The sequence below is a fragment of the Manacus candei genome, unplaced genomic scaffold, assembly GCF_025592945.1.
Source record: "Manacus candei isolate 608988 ecotype Guabito, Panama unplaced genomic scaffold, ASM2559294v1 h1tg000005l, whole genome shotgun sequence".
Lineage (NCBI taxonomy): Eukaryota > Metazoa > Chordata > Aves > Passeriformes > Pipridae > Manacus > Manacus candei.
In genome coordinates, this window is record NW_026138053.1 from 1,942,529 (window position 1) to 1,966,630 (window position 24,102).

At 45.8% G+C, this 24,102-nt stretch overlaps 2 protein-coding genes across 9 annotated transcripts in view; both read right to left on the reverse strand.

Annotated features, from left to right (window-relative positions):
- Positions 1-89: 89 nt before the first annotated feature.
- CCDC17 (coiled-coil domain containing 17) lies at positions 90-4,093 on the reverse strand. 6 transcript variants are annotated; one of them, XM_051795818.1, is made up of 10 exons: positions 3,570-4,093; positions 3,121-3,312; positions 2,883-3,015; positions 2,631-2,766; positions 2,468-2,527; positions 2,259-2,389; positions 2,052-2,174; positions 1,608-1,777; positions 1,156-1,292; positions 90-337 (listed from the first exon to the last, which is right to left on the reverse strand). In XM_051795818.1, the coding sequence occupies exons 1-10, from the start codon at positions 3,747-3,749 to the stop codon at positions 286-288; spliced, it is 1,314 nt and encodes a 437-aa protein (XP_051651778.1). In that variant the 5' UTR covers positions 3,750-4,093; the 3' UTR covers positions 90-285. The 6 variants fall into 6 exon arrangements, with proteins under 6 accessions (XP_051651778.1, XP_051651796.1, XP_051651769.1 ...); XM_051795836.1 differs by lacking the exon at positions 2,631-2,766 and having other exon boundaries at positions 2,052-2,151; XM_051795809.1 differs by having other exon boundaries at positions 2,052-2,389.
- A 1,584-nt stretch (positions 4,094-5,677) lies between these two features.
- Positions 5,678-24,102, reverse strand: part of GPBP1L1 (GC-rich promoter binding protein 1 like 1) — a 30,904-nt gene continuing 12,479 nt past the window's right edge. For 2 of the 3 annotated variants that reach the window (XM_051795872.1, XM_051795875.1), the window contains exons 2-12: positions 20,895-21,773; positions 19,962-20,076; positions 19,553-19,682; positions 18,926-19,209; positions 16,150-16,222; positions 14,838-15,031; positions 12,400-12,540; positions 8,707-8,865; positions 7,841-7,965; positions 6,871-6,973; positions 5,678-6,621 (exon numbers count right to left, since the gene is read on the reverse strand). In XM_051795872.1, the coding sequence (XP_051651832.1) occupies positions 6,475-6,621; positions 6,871-6,973; positions 7,841-7,965; positions 8,707-8,865; positions 12,400-12,540; positions 14,838-15,031; positions 16,150-16,222; positions 18,926-19,209; positions 19,553-19,682; positions 19,962-20,021 (1,416 nt within the window). In that variant the 5' untranslated portion in view covers positions 20,022-20,076; positions 20,895-21,773 and the 3' untranslated portion in view covers positions 5,678-6,474. Of the gene's footprint in view, positions 6,622-6,870; positions 6,974-7,840; positions 7,966-8,020; positions 8,229-8,706; positions 8,866-12,399; positions 12,541-14,837; positions 15,032-16,149; positions 16,223-18,925; positions 19,210-19,552; positions 19,683-19,961; positions 20,077-20,894; positions 21,774-24,102 lie in introns of those variants that run through there. The other variant, XM_051795885.1, reaches the window with a different exon arrangement.

Here is a 24,102-nt window from a genome sequence, read left to right on the forward strand (position 1 = left end):
CCAGGTTCCAGCCACTGCTCCTGGCTGTTCCCCTGGGGTGCAGGTCTCAGCCCTGGCCCAGTGCTGGGCTCTTGGTCCCTTGAGCTTCAGCATTTCCATCCACATCTGCCTCATGAGGCAGGAGAAGGGGGTAGGATCGGGCAGGCAGAGCTGGCTGCTTCAGGGGAAGAAGAGCAGTGAATGAAATTCACTGTGGTCTTGTCTGGGGACAGTCTAGATGTGACATTTTTCCTTCTCCTGGGGTACCAGCTCTGGTCACAGCTGGGGCTGTGCTGGGGTTCAGTCTCAGCTAAGCCTGCTGTGGGTTCTAGGCGTGCCTCCCTCAGCCTCGAGCAGCCTAAAGAGGGGAGGGGAAGGCTGATGAAGAGGTTTGTAACATTCTGGACATTGTTGGATATGTATTTTTAGCTCTGCCCCTCTGTGCAGGGAGAGCTTGTGGAGAGGGAGGGCAGTGGTGGTTCCAGGCAGGGCATGGCTGTCCCCTGGGGCAGCCTGTGTGCCTGTACATTCCCAGGGGGCGAGGGGAGCCTGCTCTCGGACACTGTGTGTGTATAAACATAGACAAAGGCCAAGAAGTGAAGAGCAATAGGCTGAAGCCATTTATTAAACACGTAGCATATGGCCTGTGACAATTAGGAAAGCTGGTACTGGGTTTTGCTGGGTTGCCAGGGCTGAGCTGTGCCTGCTCCTGGTCAGGCTTTCCCTACAAAGGGCTGCTGGTGGGGATGTGCCCGATGGAACGAGCTGAGCAATAGGGAAAGGGAATGTGATTGTGCTTCTCTGCCTGTCCCCAAACCACCACTGTGAGCAGGATGGAACACTCATCTGGCTGTGGGCTCAGTCCTGGGGCACAAAGGGCAGCCTGAGGTGGAGGCTGAGCTGTGTAACTGCCTGCTGGCTTAGGGGTCAGCCTGATGCTGCCTGTCTTCTCCCTGCTGCCAAAATGCCCAGCAGGGATCCCAAATGCTTCCCCCTATCCCAGCACTGGGTTCCTGGTGCCAGTTACACAGCCAGTCCCAAGCCCCATCTTGTTGAACTGAAGTTCAAACACAGGTTTTGCCATCCTTTCATGACCCTAACAGTTAAAAAAGCCCCGATTTCCCACTCCAGGGTGGTGAGGGGATGCCAGGGCAGTGTGGCCCATTCCTGGCTCACCTTCGTGGAGGTCTGTGTTGTTCTTGGGGCTCCTGAGCAGGAGGAGGGTCCTCCAGGGCCACAAAGGGGCTGAGGGGGAGGCTGTGGGGCACATGGCCTGTGGGGCTGCCTGGCCCCAGTGCTGGCCCAGGGGGCTCCTGGGAAATGAAAGAGGTTGTGTCAAGGGCAGGAGGGTCCTGACACTGTCCTGCTACAGGCACAGGCAGGAGCTGCCTGGCCATTCTGTCACAGCATTGGGTGTGCAGAGCAAATTACACCCCTGCTCCCTCACTGGGAAGGGACTCCCCTGCCCCAGGGGCCCTAATCCCCAGCTGCAGCCAAGGCAGCTGTTCCCAAATCTTCCCAAGCTTGTACCTTCACATCTGTCATCCTATGCCAGTTGGCAGCCCTTCTCCCATCTCCCTTCTCCCCTCCCTGGAGAGCTAGAAATCGCCTTGGGCCAAGGCTCTTACCATAAAAAGTTCTGGCACAGCCAGGGCTGGTGGCAGTGAGGGGGCCACAGCGGGTGGGAGGATGGGTGGGGGCAGCCGTGGCCCCGCCTGCTCCGCGTGGCATCGCAGCATCCCCACCTCTGCCTGGAGCTGGGCCAGCTCCTCCGAGTGCCGCTGGGCCGCCCTCGAGCCTGGGGACAGGAACTCCTTGCTGTGGGGTTTACGCTCCCCCAGCAACCCTTTCCCAGCATGTCACTGGGCAACTGTTCAGGATCAGGGGGAGTCGTGACTCTCCCTTCTCAGTGCAGAGACCCCACCCCGGGCTGTGCAGCTGCAGCCCCCCCAACTTCCCCATATTTCCATGAGTCATGTCCAGCCCAGAGGCTCTGATGCTGCAGCCCCAGAAGCAGCCAGGGGCTGTGAGGTGCAGATGGGGGACCCCCTTCCCCAGGACCCATCACCTACCAGCGTCAGCTCTCCTCTCTCTCCTGACCTTCAGCGCCAACACTTCATCTTCCAGACGCCAGTTTTCCAGCTCCACAGCCAACAGTGCTGCATCCAGACCCTGTGTGCCAGTGCCAGGGGGCTCTGCTGGCACAGCCGGGAATGCCTCAGGTGCTGGCTGTGGAGTCACAGTCCCTGCAGGGAGACGGGGCTGGGGTTGGGCCTTACCCATCCTCCTGCCCCTGCACAGCCCTGCGGTTCCTTTCTCCAGCACCGTGGCCTCCAGCTGGAGGTGGAGCAGCTGGTCCAGGATGGCCGGGTCGTGTCCCCCGGCGCGCAGGTAGGACAGTCGCAGTGCCCTGCCAGAGCCCCGGATCAGCCATCGCTGGGCTCAGCGGGACACTCTGCTGGACCTGCCATGGCCCACAGCCCCTCACCTGGCCTCGGCAGCGAGCGGCCCCGAGGGTGGCAGGAGGGTGTCGAGGTGGAGGGTGGCCCTGGGGAAGAAACGGGCAAATGGGGGGGTGAGGAGGCCAAAGGCTCCTTGATGGAGAGCACCCCCCTGGGCTCTCCCCCGGAGGTGTCAGAGCTGGGGCTCACCTGTGCTGTGCCGCTTGCACCTGTCTGAGCTGCTCCTTTGGGGCCTGCAGGACCTGGCCCAGCCCCAGCTGCCCCTGCTCGGGCTGAGGCCCCCCAGCCCCTCCAGCCCCCAGTGCTGCCAGCTGCCGGCACAGCCCTGCGGGAAGGTGAGGGGACAGGGGGGCTCAGCAGGGCCCCCACAGCCCCACTCCCTGAGGGTTGCTGCACCCCACACGTGCCCCCCATCACCCCTAAACCGCTGACAGTGCCCACCTTCCCTCTGCTGCTCCAGCTGCTGGGTCCTGGCCTGGATCTCTGCCATTTGGCGTTTGTGGGCCTCCAGCAGCTCCTGTGGCGGCTGCTGCTGCCCCTGGGGCAGGACCGGCTGCTGGGGGGGCTCTCCCTGCTGCACAGGGGGTTCAGCGGGCAGGAGGGGCTGGACTCCCACCAGCTGTGGGGTGTGGGGAGCCGCTGGGGTGCTGGTGCCCACAGGGGCAGGGGTTCACTGTACCTGCACTGTGGGCGTCCTGGAAGCGGGGTCGGCCGTGCGGAGCAGGGCCCGCTCCTGAGGGGTGAGCACGGCCCCCAGGGGAGCCCCCCGCGCCCACCCCGGTCCCCGCTGTCCCCACACAGCCGCTGAGACCCCGGGGAGCTCAAGGCGATGGTGTGGCTCAGGGCCGTCCCCATGCAGGGACACCCCGACCTCGCAGACACAAACAGGAAGGAAAGGGTGAAAAAAATCCCCCCCCACTTACTAATATACTTTTCTGCCTTTGGTAAAATAATCACCAAAGGCTGCCGGCGTGGTGCAGGGGTGGGAGATGGTTTGCCCCAGCTCAGGCCAAGCTGGATCCAGCAATGCTGGCAGAGATGCTGTTTCCCAGCCCAGCGCCTGTCCCTGTCCCTATCCCCATCCCTCCTGCCCCTCCCCGTTCTGTGGCAGACCCAGCTCCGCACTACCGAGGTGTCCCGTGGCCTCCCTGCCGTGCCCGGCGCCCCCTCCTCAGGCAGAGGGTTCCCCCCATGGAGGCAGGAGCTGGTGGGCTCCGGGATCCCGAGGCACAGCTTCTCCCGGTGCGCCCGCAGGAGCTGCCGGGAGCTGAACGCCATGCGGCAGCGGGGGCACGGGAAGCTCCCCATGTCCGGCACCCTGGAAAGCAGAGCCGGTGGGGGTCACTGGGGGGGAGGCACCCTGCCAGGGAAAAGGGCTGGGTGCGGGCACAGACCTGCCGGCGGCGGTGCTGGCGCTGTTTGAGCCGCTGTTGCTATGCCGGACGCTGGGCAGGGCAGGGAGGGCGGCCGCACCCCCGGCCTGGGCCATTCCTGCTGTTTACCACGGGCACCGGAACGGGAAAAAAACGTCGTCTGGGCACCTGAGCAATCCACAAAAAGCAAGATGAGGGAGGTCCCGCAGAGCTCCCCCGCCCCTGGTTACAAAACCTTCGCCGCTCCGGGGTGTCCCGGGGGTGCTCCTTTTCCGCCTTGCACCACAGGATTTGAGGAGGAAACTTTGCAGAGGTGAAACACCTCCTTCTGCCCCTTCTCCATGCCGCAGGTGTCCAGGCCCTGCCCTTGTTCCCAAAACAAGCTCCCCTCCTTCCATCCTTGCACCCACCTGTCCTTGCAGAGCACCCACGGGCTCTTCCCAGGCTGCTGCAGGTCCCCCCAACCTCACTGGCAGTGATCCCGGTGAGGGACTCCTCAGGAAAAAGCTGCCGGTTGTTGCACGGGGATTTGCTCGATCAAGCTCACCCAGAGGCTGACATTGACACTTCCAGAATTTCATGGATACTTAAATCCACAGGAGGGGTTAGGGCAGAGGAATCACTCTGGCACAGAACAAGGAGCTCCCAGCACACACACGCAGGCCCCCACTGGTCCCACAGTCCAGGCAGGGATTCCTCAGCAATCCAGTTCCTCTCTTCCAAGTGGCTGTTAGCACGGATTTAAGGTGAAGGGGTTTTTAAACTTACCCCATTTCTTGCCAACAGTGCACACAACAGATCTGCATAATTTGATTTAAATGGATGTAGGAAGTTAAATTTTTAAAAAATGGATGGACTTCTCCAGCCAAAAGCCATGTTTGATGGGACCAAAGCACAAGGACATTCAAAAAGAACGAGACAAGCTGTAAAATGCCTGTCTTACAGGAGTCCCAGCACTTCCCCAAGCATTCCTAGGCAGACCCAGCCCCTGGAGCTCAGTTTCCAGAAGGCAGTGATGAAGAAATGCCCCGTTGTCCCTCTCACCTGGGGTTCCCTGCAGAGGCAGCATCACCATGGCAGTGGGAGCTGAAAGCAGAGGCAGCACAGTTACACCTGATAATGCCGACAGTGCTCCCTTGAGCCCAGACGCAAAGATTCATGGCTAAACATCACAATTTTCTTACACCTCAGTCCTCTCTGCCTGGCCAGGAGTGGACTAAAAACCACACAGGCACAACCTCGTGTGATAGCCCCTCAGCTCAGCAGGCCCAGGGTTTTGCTCTCGCTGTGCAACTCCATCCAACCCACTTGCAAACACTGCACAACACCTGGGCGCTTTCCAATCCAAAACCTTTGTGCACAAGCTGAACTTACACCAGACACTAAAATAGCTTAGGCCACAACTGAGTTGTTTGTAAAATTCTTTTTAATCTAATAGAAATGTTTTCATGAATTTTTAAAAAAGATTTCAATGAAAACAGCTTTGGATTCAGACATTCCCTTGCCACGTTGTGAACATAAACAGCAGCATTGCACTAGGAACAAGTGACACCGACCGGTTGAGCTTCACCATTTTGTATGAAGCGGAAAAAAAAAAAGCAAACTGCTTTAGTAGGAGATAATTTCAATTATTTTCTTTAAAAAAAACCAAAACCCTCAAGCATGGGCTGTCATCTCAGCATTGTTCTCCCTCTCCCTTCTTAAAGGAAGAGTTCAGCTCCTGCAGTCTGAGCGCTACAGCAATGTTTGCCAAGTGGAAATATAGAGTGGGAGAAGAAACTGTTTATCCCCAGTGCTACTGAACCCCCAGAGTTTCAGGTCCCTTAGAGGAAAGCTCTTCTTACATAAGAAAGACAATTAGAATTGGCAAACTGATGCAAAATATTTATTCCAAGTTAGTTATTTTTGATGCAGTAGTTTTTCCCCCTCATACAGACTCAATGTGATAGTCACTTTTTAAAATCTGTAAATAATGTTATCAAAATAATCTTAATCTTTGAAATCTCACAAAAAATTTATATTTTACAATCCACCCTGAATATCAAGGCTGCAAGAAGAAGAACACAAACAATTCCTATATCCAAATATTTTACAGCTGTACCCAAAAAAAAAAAAAAAAAAAAAAAAAAGAAAACCACAAACGCCTGGTTAAGTGATGAAGCTCCCCGAGCCGCCAAAAAAAAAAAAATAAAATAAAATATCCATGTTATTAGCATTAATTTAACATAATTAGAACTTCAAAAGCCATTTTGTCATCGACAATGATTGTTTTAGCACACCGTTACCGCGCGGCACTGGGCAATGCGGCGGCACTGTTAGAAGCTTGTTGTTGCAGAGATCAGTCAGCCACTTGTGTCCTGCTCACACGACTGAACTTGTGCACTGCCCCACAAGGGATTTCTGTCAAAATTTGCTAGCTGCACAAACTTCTAGTAAGCATTAGGGCAAAACCAAAAGAAAAAGCTAAAGAAGCCAATTTCTCTCTTCTTTGGGATACAATCATTTCCCTTGTGCATGAAGTATCAACAACAAAAGAAAAAACTGAACAGACTGGAGACAGAATAAACTCTGTTTAGTTTATACAACCCCAAACACGTGTTGAACTATGAACTGAGTTTATTGGGTTGGTTTTATTAATTTTAATTTTATTGTGCCCAGTTTCAGGCATCGTCATCTGACGTTTCGCTGCTACTAGTTTCTGTGTCTGAGTCCTCAATCTTTGTCTTAAAAGTGCTTCTCCAGTGGAACAACAGGCTGGAGCCGCGGCCCTGAAGAAATCCATTCTTCCCAAATCCATTTCTTCTTCGCTGTAGGAATGAAAGCAAGTTTTAAAACAAGTAAAGTTGTGGGCAGTAACTGTCCCTAACCATGCACGGACACAAATTACATATTTAAGTGTGTATACACACACACTCTGCTTGGATAATGCAGAGCCATCAATTCTACTACAGTCTCACTTCAACTCTTTGCCTTCCTTGAGCATCCTTGACCCCATAGAAGACTTGTGCATGAGGAGGGAGAAGAGCAGTCACAAGTGGCAAGAGGTGTAAACATACCTGCTCTGATTTAATCTGGAACTCTTTGAGCTCATCCTCCGTGAGGGGAAGGTAGTTTTCATCATTTTCAGGATATTCCTGCCATCCCATTTCTTTCAATAACCTGATTGTGGAGAAAATAAAAGGGGTGTGGGAACTTAAGCAGGGGAACAGTGGCGAAGGAGAGAACCCTTTGTCCGTGAAGCATGAGGTTTTGTACTAAATCACCCTGAATTCACCAGGGAATCTTCTCTATCAGAGACCATTTCAACAATCTTTTGTGTTTACCCAACATTTTTCAATGTCTTTTACAAATATTTAACCATCAGCAGCCCTGTACAATGGGTACATAACCAGCCTGGCGGAAGGCAGGGATTTCAAATTCCAGCCCAAGGACACTGAAGGAGGACATGAGGCAACCAAACCAGTATCACAGCTCAGGATCTCCCTAAACCTCACTATCCGCTTGCACCAGATGCTCACAGTGCTTACTCACTGACGTGAGATACAGACTGAGATACCAGGCAAATATTTTCTTAGCTCTCCTCCACTTCTGCAGCATGTAAAGCAGCACAGGAGTATTCTAAATGCAAACTAAGTGTGGTGTGTGTGTCCTAAAACCATTCCATTCAGAACATCTGCTTGTAAATTAATGAGAATCACACCAGGTTCATGCTGACTCCCAGTGTGGGCAAGTAAATATCTAGGCAGCATTAGCACATGGGGATGTGGCACTAGAGCAGCACTGGAATTTAATTACAGACCTTGGTAAAGCCTTGGCTCACCTGACACTGGTGTCTTGTTTTACTTTCAATAAGACCCTGCCCAGTCCAGCGCTAGTTACAAAGCCCACACACCTGCTGCTCCACACACACAAAGCTACTGCTGCTTCCCAAAAACAGAGTTTTCTTTGAAATAATTTCCTTCTCCTCACACAGCCCAAGGACTCAGCCTCCCTTACTTTAGAGACTTTATTTTGCCATTTACTCACCTGTGTTCTGCTTCCAATGAATGGGAGAGGTTTTCCCCCTCCTCCGGCAAAGGGAGAGAAAGGCCATTCTGATGGCAATTCTCTTCCCAGTTTTCCTTTGGTTCTGGTGTGCTGTTGCTCTCCATCTAAAGAAAAAGAAAAGCATCAGAGTGTGCCAAGAGCACAGTTCCAAGTTCAAGCTTCTGCCTTTGAAAGTCCAGCCAAGCCTTTCACCTTGAGCCTGTGTTTTTTACAGAGCCTGACTGATAATGGCTGCAGCAATTTGTACCTGGCTGTGACAGGACAAGGCGCGATGAAGGACGTTTGGTGGACTGCGCTGCTGTGCCGAGGGAAGGAGTGCTGGCATGACAAAGCCATCACCAGGGGCTTCAGAGGGACAGCCAGGAAACTACGAGAGTTAAATGCTCCTAAGGACACGCTTCACAGACACGTTAAGGCACAGATTTATGCATTCAGGAGTCTGGTCTGAGCCTCTGAGGCTTAAGCCACAATCCTGCCCCTTTCACAAGCACAGAGTTCTACTTTCCCACGAATGTAGTTTGATAAGGAAGTTGGAAAGCAAAACAGAGATGTAAAAACATGGTATCATTCCACTCCTTAGGGAATCGTTGCAAAAAATCTAGATTACCTTCAACATCTGTGACCTTCCCTTCCACCTCATTTATTACTTATCCATTTGCATTTCTGTGTTACAGATCTCCCTCCATCACAGTGCTGTGCACTGCATCTGTTGGCACATGTGCCAGGCCAGAGGGAGTCAAGCCTTTCCTCCTCCACAGCCCTGAATTACATACACTGCTCGGGGCTTTTTCAGTCCCCAACTCCTTAACTAATAATGATCACATATACAAGGACAGTGATCTTACATCATCCAGCTTGTCACATTCCCTGTTCTCTGTTATCTCCCCGTTTCTATCATCTTTCAGTGCCTTCAGGAATTCGCTCTTTTTATCAGTGGTCCGGCGCATCAGCTTCGTCAGGCGCGAGGAGCAGATCTCGATGGGAGGGGTGGTGCTGGAAGGACTCTGCACAGGGGAGGGAGAACACAGACAATTTCAAACTGTGCTGCTACAGAGTTTCTCTTCAGTGTCTGTGCTTACACCTTTCAAACAACCATCAGTTCTTTGGGTGGCTATTAACCCCTCAACCCCCCCCCAGTCTAATGTCAAATTCCCACCAAAATACTGATGGGTGTTGCACATTCACTTCTTCCCTTACCAGCACACTGTTCTCCCATCTAATATTATCAACTCAATTTTCCCCCCCCAGGAGTCAATTCATGTGGCCATATTTGTTTTGTTCCTTGGCAATATAACTCTCCCAAGGAATTTGAAGCCTACAACAGAACATTAAGGCAGAAAACTTCATGCAGGATTCTTGCCCTACAAAAATTAACAAATTAAGGAGATTAGCCTCAGTTCAAATTTGCGTCTTAAGTCATCCTGACAGACTCTACCCTGAAATTAGCTATGGGGAGGTAATCTCCTTTCAGGGAGTGGTCAGGTCACATCCTTAACTACCCACAACCGGGTGTGAAACAAGCAGCCACAGCCTCGGGATCCTCCCCTGGAGAGCAAACTGCCAACTCCTTGCTCTGTGCACTCAGCCCAGATGGTTCAGTGTGGAGCCAGACACAGACAACCCTGGAGCCTGCGGGAAACCTGCTCAGCTCGGTGCACGAATCCAAGGAAACCCCCTGTGCTCTTCTGCAGCGTAGCTTCCCTAATTATCTGGGGCTGTGAACCAGGCACACGGCACAGCAGTTGCCCACTGGCAGTACCCCAGCTGTGATCCTGCAATAGGAGCATTGCTAACCAAGGTCAGCTTTCAGCTTAATCTGTTCCATGATTTTGACTGGACACTCAAAAGAAGACTAAGAAAACATTATGTGAAATTTTCTGATACCTTAACCTCCCGTTCATGTATGGAGTTCATGTCTGGTTACTCTAAAACAACGAGGACTTTAATAATTATTATGGATACCTGACAGCAGAATCTTCAATGCAAAATTACTCTTCTCCTTCATGTACTTGCTTTTATTTTTTTTTGGTCAATATTAAAACAGTAACATTTCCTGAAGTCTGTAGTGTTTTTCTACCTACACACTTTTTTAAGCTGGGGAAGAAGGTTGCAATTTCAGGCTCTTCAAAACAAATCTCCTTTGCCAAGAATTTTTATCACACTCGCCGTGCTCTGAGCAAAGATCAAGGGAACTAGAACAAAAACAAGGCAGCAACTGCTGCTTGAATTTCTAATGCCTGTTGCACGTGAAACACTGGACTGAAATAAAGCCTTCAGGGAAATGCAGGGTGAAAGTAATGCCTTGCAGGACACGTTTCTCAAGCAGCCTTCTTGGATTTTGCCTAATTCAACACAGTAAGGAACAAATCACCAGTTGTAACAGACTTAAAAAATGACTGTGACTATCAGGATAAAAAGCCAACACAGTACTGAAATTAGGCTCTCAACAAGACAACTAGTTTGACTGCAGAGACAAAAGGTAACAGTGAACAAAGGAGAGACTAAAATTAGATGTCTTCTAGTAACTTGGAATACTCTACTTGAACTCTTTGCTAGTGGCTGTTTTAATCTTTAATAAGATGTTGAGGTACTAAAACGTAATTTATATGCATTAGGGGAAGACAGTTATAGCTAAAGTTTAGAAACCACAGATTTCTGAATGGGAATTAATTTCACCTCAGTTCTGGATTCACGTGTAACCTTCTGTAGAAGGGTTATGTCTAGTAGCAGTTTTATGTTTTACAGAGCATCCTCTTTTAGCACTAAAGTAGTACAAGGAATCATTTTTGGCATCTTTTCTGAAGTAAGTTTAGCCCTTTGACTGAAACATCAAGGCATCTCTCAGTTTTTTGGTGTTGCCTTTTTTTTTGGTGTTTTTTTTTTAATGAGAGCACTATGCAACACCTCAGATTTGTTCTGAGGTCAGTCTATGTATCAGGGATGGCTACTCTTAAAGAAAAGTAATCCTGAAGCATTTTAAGAATTCTGACTGTATTGTAACTTAAGTTGTCTTAGGCTGGCTTGTGGGGACATGGGGCCGGTGCCAGCTGGCACTCTTTTAGTTTTCAACACACTGTGGTCTCTTATGAATAAAGGTGCTATTTTCACCACTTCTGCAGGAGGGACATTACCTTTCAGAAACAAAAAAACAGAGATTATTTGTAGTAGTCCTGGGGAGCCAGGATTACAGTACTATGTGCTGGCCACAGTCACATATTTTCATACTGTAAGTCTCCAACAGATTCACAGAAAAGCATCTTACAAGTGGCTCAGTTTTAGTCAGGAGGAATTTTTAAGCCCTTTTTGTTTAGTTGATTGACGCTGGTAATACAAGAAACATTCCAGAAAGTCCTGCTTGCTCTGGGGAAAACCCAGCTGCCCACCTCTGCTCTCAGGTTAGTACCCCACACCTTCCCTGACTGAAGCTTCACACAAGACCTCCTTGGGGGGTGGGTGAAGGAGACACCTGTGTGTATGATACAAAGTGAACACACCCCTCCGGATCTGCTGAGATGAAACCCTGTTTAAGGTGTCCATGCTGTGCTGTGCATTACAGAAAGAACAAGGCAGCACAAAGAACTTGGTCTAAAGACAGACAAAGCAAGGCAAGGAAAGGAACATGATGTAAGATCTATTTGTCAAAGTGACAGGTGCCTGCTTGTTAACCATTGCCTTTAATGACTGCTTGTACACTCAGCTGTGGCTAAGGCAGGGAAGCTCAGGCTGCTGCAAAGTAAAGCCTGCAAAGCAGAAAATCATAAAGATGACAAGGCTTTATTTTATAAGTAATATTTGTAAAGAAACAAGACAAATACGCAACTAAAAAAAAAACCCACTTCTACACTTAAAATGTGATCACAGTAATTTCAAATGTTGTGAATCATCATCACAGCCTGTTTTATTTTTGTTCTTTATTTTTCCTTGTGTTATGTCACACTTAGCGCTGAAATATTAATAGAATTGTATTTAAGGTTCTCTCCATAGTTCAGACCAAAACCAGGGGTGAATCAGTTTCAATCTCAGCAGATTGCCTCCTTCCAACACCAAAATTAGACACTGTAGCTGAAGTCACATGTACACATGTTAAACTCCTTCAACCCCCTCAGAGCTCACTGCCTGTGCTGTTATTTTAGAGAAAGGAAATTAGGCAGATCACCTTCCTTCCTTCTTTTCCCATGAAGAACATCATGGGAATCAATTTACCTATCCATTCACATCAGTGCTTGGTATCTGCACTTGGATAACAAACACCAAGTCGATACATGTCTAGTTACACACCACCATTTAAAGTGTTAGTACTTTGGGGTTTTTTTTACTGTAGGGAAATTCTAATACATTTTAACAGAGACCAATGGTTTTACAGTCAGGTAAACCACATTTTTATTTCTTATAGTGTATCAGAGATGTGCCAGAGAATGTACAAGTGAGTCATCCCTCAAGGGTGCAAAGGCAGGTACAGAGAGGGCCTTATCACGTCTGAGCTACAGTAGGTGATAGTGATAGAAGGTCCCACCCTATCCCAAATCCCAACCCCTTACCTCTTTGGGAGAGGTGAGGACTGAGCCACTTGCCAGTACCGCTGGTTTGGTTACAGACACTGGACTGGTAAAGGCAGAGTCACGGGTGGAGGAGAGCGAGCCTGGTTTATGTTCATTTCTGTTGGCTTTCCATGGGCTTGGCTGCATTGAAGAGAACATAAAATACAGGGCAGTTAAATGGTAAGGCACAAGTAGGGGTTGTTTGCAAGCAGTGAAATAAATAAACAACATTATGTTGGCCGTTGTACGAAATTTTTTCCTCCCTCTCCAAGAACAGTCTCAACAAGTTTACCTCAACCTCATTTTCCCCCTGGAATCTTCCGTTTTCCTCAAATCACACACAGTTCTGCTTCATGGGTACCACCCTCCAGTAAAACACCATTAAGAGCTCAAAGAGAAAATCCAGCATTGCCCTTCATTAATTGGAATCACTACCAAGTAATGCAACTCATCCCACAGATGGGGAATAAAAAAAAAATCCAAACAATTAAATTAATATTTCTTAGGGGAACACTGCATGCCACAAGGAAAAGCACCCAATCACTTGACAGGAAGTTCCCCTGTGCAAGGAAGAAGCACATCAGGGACACATTTCTGTCCAGGGTGAGAATTCAAATTATTTATTTCCTAGGGTTCTGAAAGTGTCCATCACTGCACTGATTTAGCAACAACAACAACAACAAGAAAAAAAAAAGGAAAAAGAAGGAAAAGCAGCCACTTTGTCATAGTGAAGGAGCAATTGCTGTTTTGCTCTGGATACTCTCTGCAGTATCCCTTTGAGTACACACTGGCCATTTGGTTGAAGAGCAGAGACTTCCAAGATAAGTTTTTGTTGCTTGGAATGTTATTCCTGGGCCTCTCTTATCAGCCAAGGACAAACACTGAGAAGTGAGAGTCTTTACACAAAAGTTCCTAACAAGAAACTTGTATTGAGTAGCACAAGAATTACACCTATCAGAACATTAAGATATACAGGCTCCTTTGATCCCTTGGACTTCTGAAGCCAGCTTCAAGTCACTAGTAAAACTCATGCACAAACGGGATCCAGTTCAATCTGAGATGCAATAGATCTTGCAATCTGCCAGCAATAAGAGCAGAGGCCACTATTTCAGCATGTTCTCATGGGCTATTTTATTAATTTTTAAATAAATACATCACTAGGGGAGGCCATTGGCATTACTCTTCAACTTAAAAACAGGAGCATCCTGCATTATCAAAGGCATTCACAGCAGCCGTTACAAACATTCCCTTCAAACCCCCAAAATATCCTGATCTGTGCAATACTGCCTGTACTAAAATTAGGGTACAGTATGACTATGACAGAAAGTTTCTCTCTGCAGCTCTGGGGTTGCACTGTTCGACTCCCAGCTCTCCCACTGCTGTTCTCCCAGCTTCCACAAAGGGGCAGCTCAGACAGATCCAAAGACAGACCCCTACTGCTTTCCTAGGGAGGCTGAATATGACCTTCATGGATTGCCTGACTGTGAGCTATGAGCCATCTCAACCAGCCAAGAAAGAAAGCACTTGTTCCAGTGCCACCAGTTCTCTTCTTTTCAAAACTACTTGGTACAACTTAACAAAACCATTTTTCATTCAGTTTTCCTGTGACAGTTTTCCAATACTGCTGACTTTGTGGAAAGGAATGTTTTGACTCCTCTGCTACTTTATGCACTGCAATTCCTGTACAGCTTTCTAGAAGTCTTCAGAATAATGCATCCTACCACAGCTGCTTTATGGCCATGTCTTTAAGAAAAGCATCAATGCACACAGTTTTTCTGGCCAAAGATATGCTGATATCTCACCTTTTTGTTTTGCTAATGGTCACCATTCATTAACAAAAGTGCTGTTGATGACACCAGCAGGCAATTCTTCCCACTGTAACCCCTACCTCCAAGGAACACCACACTGCCCCAGCAATCACAAACAAAAAAATTACTTGGGTTTTTTTCAACACTCCTATATTTCATTCAGTAAAAGAACTACAGCCCTTCCTACTTTTCTAGGTTGTTTTTAAGGCTCAACTAAATTACACCTGAATTGCAGGATGTTACAATCTAATCTGATCTTAACCCCAATTGTGTTCTGAACACATCAAAGTAGTGTAGCCCAATAAAGATTTTTCAAGATAGTCACGTGAACAGTTCAAGCACATGGCAGCACACATTCCACCTCTCCAGCATTGCCTGTTTTATCTTACTAAGATAAGGTTTTGTCTAATGCATGAGAACGCACCCAAACAGACCTCAGTGTAGTCAGAGGTTAGTCCCTATGGACAAGACCAAAAGGCACTTTAATAGGGAACAACAATTTTAGTAGTAAACAGACCTCTACTGCAAAAGCCACTACCCCAGAAACGACTGAATTCCAACTCCTGCTACTTGTTGGGGGTTTGATTCCCTCGATCTGCAGTTCACTAACTTGGTTGGAACCCCCTGTACCTTGGAAGGAGGAGCTGCAGGTTTAGGAACCAGATTTTTGTAGACACTTGGGACAATGGTGGTGGCTTTGTTGCCATTTGCCAGGTGAGAAACAGGTGATGTAAATGCAGCTGAGAAGGCGGCGGAAGGATCCTCTTTTGAAACCTTTTTGATGACCAGCATCTTGGTAGGTTGCTTGGCACTAGGGGGGTTTTCTGCAAAAATGAAACAAGAGATTCTGAAATACAGATGTTCAGTTTCAAAACAGCTTCAGTACTGCTCCAGTTCCTCCCCTCTCCATCTTAAACACCACACATCTGATTCTGACACTGCTATCAGCTGCTCTTCCATTTCAACTCTGAGCAAAGATACTGCATACGGATGTCAAAGTCCAATCTTTTCTCATTTAACCACAACAGCTCCCTTGATGCTGAAGGGAAAAACCCACAGTGACATCAGCTAACAGCCTTGCACCATTCTACAGGAATCAGAACAGACATGAGCATTTTTTGAGCAACCGTGGATCAGCTTTGTTAATTCGCTAACACAGCAAAAATACATTGCATAACTTATACCTCAAAAGACAAAGTGCTTTTACAAACAAGCATCATTAATGGTTCTTGGGCCAAATCAGCACATTTCCAGGAGCATAACAATTTAAAAAAATAGTAATAGTGATAACAGGAAAAAGCCCCATAAATTAGTTTTTGAGCAGAACAACAGCTACCTGACAAACATGCAAAAAGAATACAACCAATACTATCGTCAGACGTGGTTTTGAGTTTCTTTTGCATTTGTACTATTTACAGTATCTAACCCAACTAGATATTAACAAACCTATATTTAATTGCTAGAGCTGGTACCTTGCTTCACTCATTTTTGTTTTTTAAAGGCACAGACTCACATACCACATCAAGATCAAAAGCAAGGCTGTTCTGAGTTAAAAAAAAAAATCCAACGCAAACCACAGAATTATGATAGTTTTGCTGTATTTCTAATATGAAGACCACAAGTCAGGAACTAATGTCTAGTTCACTCCAATCTGCTCTGCCCTTCAAGAGATGTCTGTGTGAAATTGTAACTGCAGCACGACAGGAAGCAAATGCAGAACAGCGACATTGCTGCCCACTTGCAGTTCTTTATGACAGGACAAGCACAGTCTCAAGTAGACAAAAAGGCCAAGAGATTAGTGAAGACTGTGGGAGGAAAACAACAAAGGACAGAAAGCAGCAAACTGTCTGCTTCACTTAGTCTTTAAAGTATTTAAACATTTAAACACCGGTTACAACTTTCTGCTTCAGCACCAGCATTCTGTGCAGTGACCTTTACCTACCCCATACTCCAGAAGGTGTCCCTAAAGGTTTGTTCTGGTTGGTTTGTCTTCCAGCTTCTGGATTCAAAGATGGCTGTAAAAAGACAATGCAAATGAGTGTATTGTTATATTGTATATAACAAAAATATAATCAGTACTAACATAACATTAGGTTTCTAGAAACCCAGAGCACAGCTAGATTTCTCTGAACAGCACCTGAAGGTGGAAGAGGGTGCTTTGTCACAAGATATCTAAAAATCAAGTTTGTATTCTCCTTGGTTTCTGCTGTATTTCCAGTGGAACTATCAGAGGGTCCAGGATAGGCCCTTCACTCTTCTATTACAATTCAGTAGATTCTACCAGCCAATACACACACAGAAAATTTAGGTATTTAGTCAGCAGATCAAAAATTAAAATAGAATCCACCTTATCAGTATATGAAGAATCTAGCCTCCTTTCTCAAATACTTTAATACAAGAACTATGCATCAGCCAATTAAAAAAACCCAACACCAAAAGCAATACTAGATTCCTAATGTAAAGGAATACATTTACTGACAAAAAAAGCGATACATTTAAATTTTTGTTAAGCTTCAGAGTCCACTTTTTAGGACAATCCTTCATGCAGACTCAGTGCTCTCTGCAGACTTACCTGTGATTCAGCATCAGAATTCAACCTAGTGGAACAACTACGGACATGTTCAAGCTCAAAGCAGAGTACAGAAAATCTAAGCATTCAATGACAAGTGTTTCTGATTAGCTATTCCTCTTCCCCTGTCCCAAATAACCCCAGTTCAAAATACAGCCATCTTTTTCCTCTTTGTAATGAATTCTTCATATGTCAGTTACCATGGTGACAGCATAAGTTTCTAATAATGAGCATCTGAAATAGTAGGTATTCCTGTTCTTTAAGAGTTAGGAAAAAATGTCACACCATAGCACGAATTCCTGCCTCAGTCCCTAGAAATTCTTCTGTTTCAGAGCTTCATTTTTTAGTTACTGGTCAGATTTACAGCAGGGGTGCTCACAGCACAGGAGAAGTTAGGTCTGCAAAGCAGGCTGTTAGTCTTTCAGGACAAGTGTTGCCATTGTCAGCCAGGCAGGCCTAACAGCTACCTACTTAACCCCAGCATACAGCAATTTCACCACTGTGGCAAAGACAACACAGGAGTTATTAAACAAAACTTGCTGCTAGCCAGCATGTGGTGTTATCATCTTAAAAATGGGGGAAACAATTACAGAAGAAACAGCCACGTAGTTGGGGAAGGCACCAGTCAAAGAACTGGAGAATAAAGAAGAACACAGAAGAAGGATTTAGACCAAGACAGACGACGACAGTGCACAGTCGCAATTGTTGCAATATTTCTATATTTCAACAGGTTTCTGACAGTCAAAAGCAGGGGCTTATAGAAATCCTGAATTACAGTATTATTAAGAAATCAGGTAACAGAAATCCATGCTCCAGCTTCATTGCTGCTCTCCAGGTGTTAACCACCCTGTGATGCTCCTGCTTTCAGCAGAAGCAGCTGAACAAGAACATGTAATCACTTCCCAGGCACTTCACTGAAAAAAAACCCCAGCAGCTTAAATCAAACTGCCTCCTGTGGCAATTTAACTGTAGGCTCTGGATTTTGGCCTGAAGCAGCTGTGGGCATTCACACACTTCACTCCAGCTTCTAACTTCCCGAACAGAAGCAGTGCCAAACTGCCACAACAATTTCAGCTGTAAACAGCCTTCCAGAGACAAATGCTGAACAGGACAGCAAAAACTTCATGCTGATGATACGCCACAAGTGTGCAGAGTATCACCAGAATCTCTCATTACAGGAGGCAGCAATGGCTTTAGCACTGAAGGTGAAGACAGAGGAATTGCATTAGGTGAATGGTCCAAATTGCCAGAACCTTACAGATGATATTGTCCCTATTATACTGGTCAAGTTGACACAGCAAGAAACAGATGCAAAAGAAAAAAATGTGGTTTGATAATAAAATCCTCTTCAGGGGTCAGGAAAAATAAAATTGAATTGAAAAGAGAAAGTAGAAAAGGTGTGCACATCTCAAAACATCAGCATTAAGGAATGTATGTGATAAGGATAAAAGCTGGAAGTCCAAGTACAATTTGATAAAGCTAAAAGAAAAACTAAAGATATTGCAGTAAAAATAGAGCCAGGATATAAGAGACTATCATACTGATAATACTACAGGAATCAGAATGCTGAATAAGAAGAAAGTTGATGAACTGGAGATACTGATGGAAGAAATGGCTCAAGAAACCCCGATCCACAGATTAATGCAGAGAGAGGAAACAGCTCTGATAACAAAATACTGTTCCAGAAGATTCAAGACAGATGGTTGCAAAGGTCTGAACATGTTCCGAATGAGCTTGGGAAGGTTATCATAAACACCAACATGTACCAGAATAGAGGAAGGCTGAAGATAAGCTGAACAGATGCATTTAGGAGCAAAAAAAAGGCTTTGTAAGCAAAGCCACAAAGTCAATCTACTCAGGTTTTGCTGAAGACCTGGCTTGTGTGTTTACAATGCCTTAAGTTCACAATAACCATTTGGCAAAATACATGTGCCAAAACCCACAGTCCAACAGGTCATCACGTCCTGAGGACTCTGGGTACCAATTAGCATCCTGTCAGCGCTGGAATAATTTTGTTAAACTTGTTGTGACCTCAAACATGGAATGGAATGCAACCCTAGATCCTCACCACCTATCAGTGCTAATAAAAATGAGATCTGAAAAGCCACTTCTCACAGCTGCCACTTCTAGTGAGAAGCTAGACACTTACAAAGTCTTCTTCCTCAAACTGCAAATGCTCTTTATCTTCCTTCTTCTCCTCCCTGGATTCAACAGGCAGCTTTTCTTGAAAGGCGGAACTTTTCCGAGAATGGAAGTTGCCATTCCAGTGGCGATGAACTCCAGTTCCTCCTCCTCCACGCTGGCTCACACCATCATGGCCCCGTGAGGGACCATGCCAGCCAGGCTGACTGCCAGAAAGCCCGACATGAGCTCCTTTAGAAACACCAGAATCTACAGAATCATGGCGGAGAAGGGACGGCTGATGCCAGCAGTCTAAACAAAAGGAGATAAGGATGCAAATAAAAAAAAAAAAAAATCAACACAGCATGCAGAACACTGGAAATATCAAGCTGTTTTGTTGTTCAGTCAGTGTTTACTAGGTAACTACTGAGCTGAATTTATTAAGCTACTGTGTGATTGTATCAGAAAACGAGCTACACAATGCACATACAGCTACACGAATACCCCTTAAGCCCTGAGCACATGGCATGGGAGAAGAGAGCAGTACAGCTTCCTCATGGGATGTTTTGAAAAGGTACATTTTGGGAAAACGTTGTTTATACTCTGCAGAATTCCTCATTTGCTCTCGGGCTGCGTTGGGACCCTTCCCACTCACCTCCTGCAGTTCGGAGGGGCCCATTATTGAAAAATCCATCGGAAGAGTTGTGTCTCCTGCGGCTCACGCCGAAGCGGCCCTCTCCCCGGGGAAGATGCTCTCCATGTTTCTCAAAGGTGGCTGCAGGGGACTGCAGAAAGCAAAAAGTGATGTAATGAAGCATTCATTTGGACATCCCAGGAGCCTGTCAGTCCAGCAGTGGCATTTTGTTAATTGAAAAAAAACCAAAACACCTCACCAAACCCCACGAGTTTTCCACATTTGCATTGATTAATCACCATCAAGAAGCATGGATCTGATCAGGATGGCACACAAATCCACAGATCTCACACAGAATTGGAGAGAATCTAACACACTAATCTTACCAGTGGTCACAGCTGCAAAAGGAGGTGATCTGTGTTACTGTTACCTTGGTTGACTGCGGTGTTGAGAAGTTAAGCCAGGCAGGAACAAAGTCATGCTGCGCCATTTAGGTCCAGTGTCTCCCTTCAATAAAATGAGGCATCAAACCTCATGGCCAGGATCTGTAAATGAAAAGGACACTCCCCGTCATCTTTTCCAAACTGAAATAATAATATAATTTATCTCCCAAAGCTTGTCCTACGCAAACAGGAGGGGAAAAGTGTTGCAGTTTTTCATGTCACACTTGAGCCCTTTTTTTTCTCATGCTGACTTTGTTCCTCTGATTGAAACAGGTAAGAACTTCAACATTCCCACTTACTTCCTGTTTACAATTAACACACCCATGAAGCTCATGATAGAATGGGCGTGGAGGTGGGAAGAAAATGGAACAAACAGCATAGAAAAGCCACACAATGCACAGACATGCCAGAATTTGGGGTACAATCCTTCATTGCCCCATAATCTACAAAGGGGTGATCACTGCATGTTTTATTCCAGAGGCTGACAAATCAGTGATGTTAAGAGACATTCAGAGACCTGAAAGACAACCACACCTCAGCTCCTGCACCCCCAAAGTAAAACTGTATCCAGATCCACCAACTCCCATGCACCAGGGAATATCCTATGCTGACACTGCTTCCATTGCTAAGAAAGCAGATGAGGAGGAACAGAACACAAGCTGCTGGAAGGATCTTCATGGAAGTTCAACTGAAGACCAGCAGAGGTGTCTCACTGACGAATCCAAAATCAAACTGTTCTTTCCAACATATCATAGCAATTTTCATGGCTCAAAATGAGGAATATTTCACTGCTCTGTGTAACTGAATTCTGCCTTTTTGTGGAAGGTTCTCCAATTTACCATTTTGCTTTATTTTTCAATTTTATCTATAAACAAGTCAACATTGTATAAGCAAAAAAATAAGTACATATGATCACTAACCCTGAGTTTGGGCTCTGCAGTCCAATGTCCTCAGTTTGTGTGCTTCAGTGACCTCTGGGTTCCTTCCTTCTCCAGTATTCTGGAAGGCCAGCCTTGAGGCAACAGTGCGTCTCAAAGCAGAGCACGAGAGGCCGCACTTCGTGCCAAGTGTGCCCTTCACCCCCTCAGCTGCTCATTTTAACCTCTCTTTGCACTCTCACTACAAAAAAAAGGATACCTAAGAAGGTAATTTATATTTAAAAAAGCCACGCCCACGTTCACCTCATTAAATTTCCTCTGGTTGTGGTAGTACAGAAATCAGCCTTTACATCACAAAAAGGTTTGTCAAGTCTGCATGACAACATTCAGAGCAACATCATGGTTAACACTGAACACTCAAGGCTGCTGGACAGTTCATGATCTGCAGCAGATCAACCTAAACACTCTGGAAAAAGGATGTTACATAAAAATGTTTGCCCTAAATGCTGAGATCTAAACAAGAAGCATCTGCCGAAGCGATCTTAAAATATAAACTTCATTTTTATCACATACATCTGCTAAAAAAAGGTAAAGTACTTTAAAAAAATGAATGTTGGGATATACTCTGGTCTTCTTGTAACTTGGTAAATGCTCCACAGAGCTAAGCACTACTTGATATAAAGCTCAGAAGCAGGCACAAATATTTTCCCTGTTTTTCACCATTTACATGCTGAAACATAGGTCACATGAACAAAAAAAGCCAGGTCCAAAAATAATCTCTTCTACTCTATTTTTTGTAGACTGGGTGCTGCTTATTAAGGGACACAATTATTCCACAAGAGCTTCTTGTTCTACAGTGGAGAGTTCACTTCTGGGTCATAGTCCTCTTCCATCAAAGAGGGGAGACAGGAACTGTAGTCACTATAAAAAACAAACAAAACTCCATCAATACAAGTGGTATAAACATGACAAAGTATGACTAAAGAGAAGAACAGAAAGGGAAATAGAGCAACTATAGTGCAAGTGCCAAAAGCTTTTTGATCTTTGATCAAAACAAAACCTGTAATAATCTAATTAAAAAAAACAAACCTGAAAAGGGGATTTTTATTTTTAAATTAATCACTTCCCAGATTCAGTTCACAAAAGGGCAACAAAAACAAGCTGAATCAGAATAAAGGGAAGAGTGGAGAAACTGCTTGCAGCTGATGAAAGCGATTGCACACTTCATAGCAATTTTAAATCCTGCTGCTAAAATGAGACTCCAGGCAGCAAGCAGGCTTGGCCCTTCCACAAGCTTCATCTCTGTGTGCCCCTATCATTCCTCACCTGCTCCAATACAGCCAGACTCCCCTCTCAAGAGGATGATGACAGTAATACAGCTGGTATTCCATTAACTTCTCCACAGAAAATACCACCACCAACAAAACCTGAGTTATTCTGCTATGACCTCTTTTTCCTTGAACCATCTTACCTAACCAGAAGCAAACAGATAGTTTACTGCTCCTGAAACATCTGAGAAGTTTTATTACTGTTTTGATGGCATCAGCTGTTTCTCAGGATCCCTTCAGGTGTGCCTTATTATGCCTTTATATTTGACTTATCAGAGTTTGTTTTCTTTGTTTGGATGTGGTTCCACTCTTTCATCGGTTTTGGTTTTCATTGCACTTATGTCATGCCTTAAGTATGTGGATTTTTTAAAAGAAAGTTTTTAAGGTGATTTTGATCAGCGCTCAAAATAAACACCACACAGGGAACAGTAAAAGAATCACCACCTTTTATCCTCTGAGTCATCCCCTCTAATAAATCCCTTCATTTTCATGTATTTTTTTGTTTCTGGAACTAAATGTTACTCTTGTGTAGAGGAGTTTGGAAAGATGGAAACACTTTTGCACCTAAGCTGTGAGCCATGATCATGTTGCTGAAGATAAAGCAAGAACAAGCAGCCTCACAACCCATAGGAACTACCAGACTCCAAGATGAGGAAAAATCAGAGTGGTCATGGCCATACACAACACTGACCTGGGAACTTTCTGAGCAATCCTACCCCATACCACAAGCTACTAAGTGTCACACATTGCAAACAACTGAAGTGTTAATCTATAAAGACCTGGTTTTATATTAAAGGGTAATTTTTTATTGTGCATAGGGACATAATGGAACATCTGCTGCAGACAGAACAGACTTCCCATCATGCTGAAAATCTGTACAGGTACAGAACTCCTTTAGATGTGACCTTCTGAGGCGGCTACCAAACATTTGAGCAGTAAGAAGATAAAACAGGGACAAAGTCAATGCAGCTGACTACATTTAAACAAGATTCATTACTTTCTGAATAAATACGCTTTTCAGAACAAACTCTAGAGCAGTTTGGCCATGTCAAACTATTAACAGAAGTCATATAATTTAAGAAGTTGATTTGATGAACCTTGAGAACCATTTGCAGCAATGTGAAAAATGAACCTAAAGAGAGCAAAGCCCACAGAGCGCTGTTCTCTGGGTTTAAGGTATCTAAATAAACAAACACAGAATTACAGTTTTGAAGTAAGAACCAGGTCTGAGTACACAACAAAAATAAAACCACCACAGAAGTACAGTGCTCAGGCTCCATTCACAAAAAGGGTTCCCAGTACGTTTGGAAAGGGTGACTGAAAAGAAAGCACATCAACAGCTTGCAAAACTTGTGTTGCTGCAAGGCTTCCTTTTATTTCAGCACAGTCAAAACCAAGGTGAAACTTGTTGTAAAACTCCAACCACCAATTTTACAAACGATCTTGCAGAAGATTTGGGTCTCCCAACCTGCTATTTTGATGTCACTGTGAGTATGAGTGACCAGGGCAGTTCACTCGGCAGTGTCTAATGTGCATGTAGGGCAGCTCCTAGTCCTGTCTCCTTATTCCAGTAGGCACATTCACCACTCTTCACTCACAGCCTTCCCGGGCATGTACAAGCACAAAAAGAACAAGAGATGCAACATTCAAATGCAATACTTCTTGCTAAAGCAAAAACCTTGTTGGATGAAGTGTTGTAAATTATACTAGTATTGAAATCCTTTGGTCTCTGGGATTATCCCACGTGCTGGGTTTTACAGCCCCTTCTCACACACACTCTAAATTCTGTCCAACACCACATGTGCAACCTGCCTGGGACCATTCCCATAACCTCCCACACTGCTGACAACAGTAACATCACAAAACCATAATGGGCAAGGCCCAAAGTCTCTCAATTCCCTTCTCTGACAACAACCTACAAT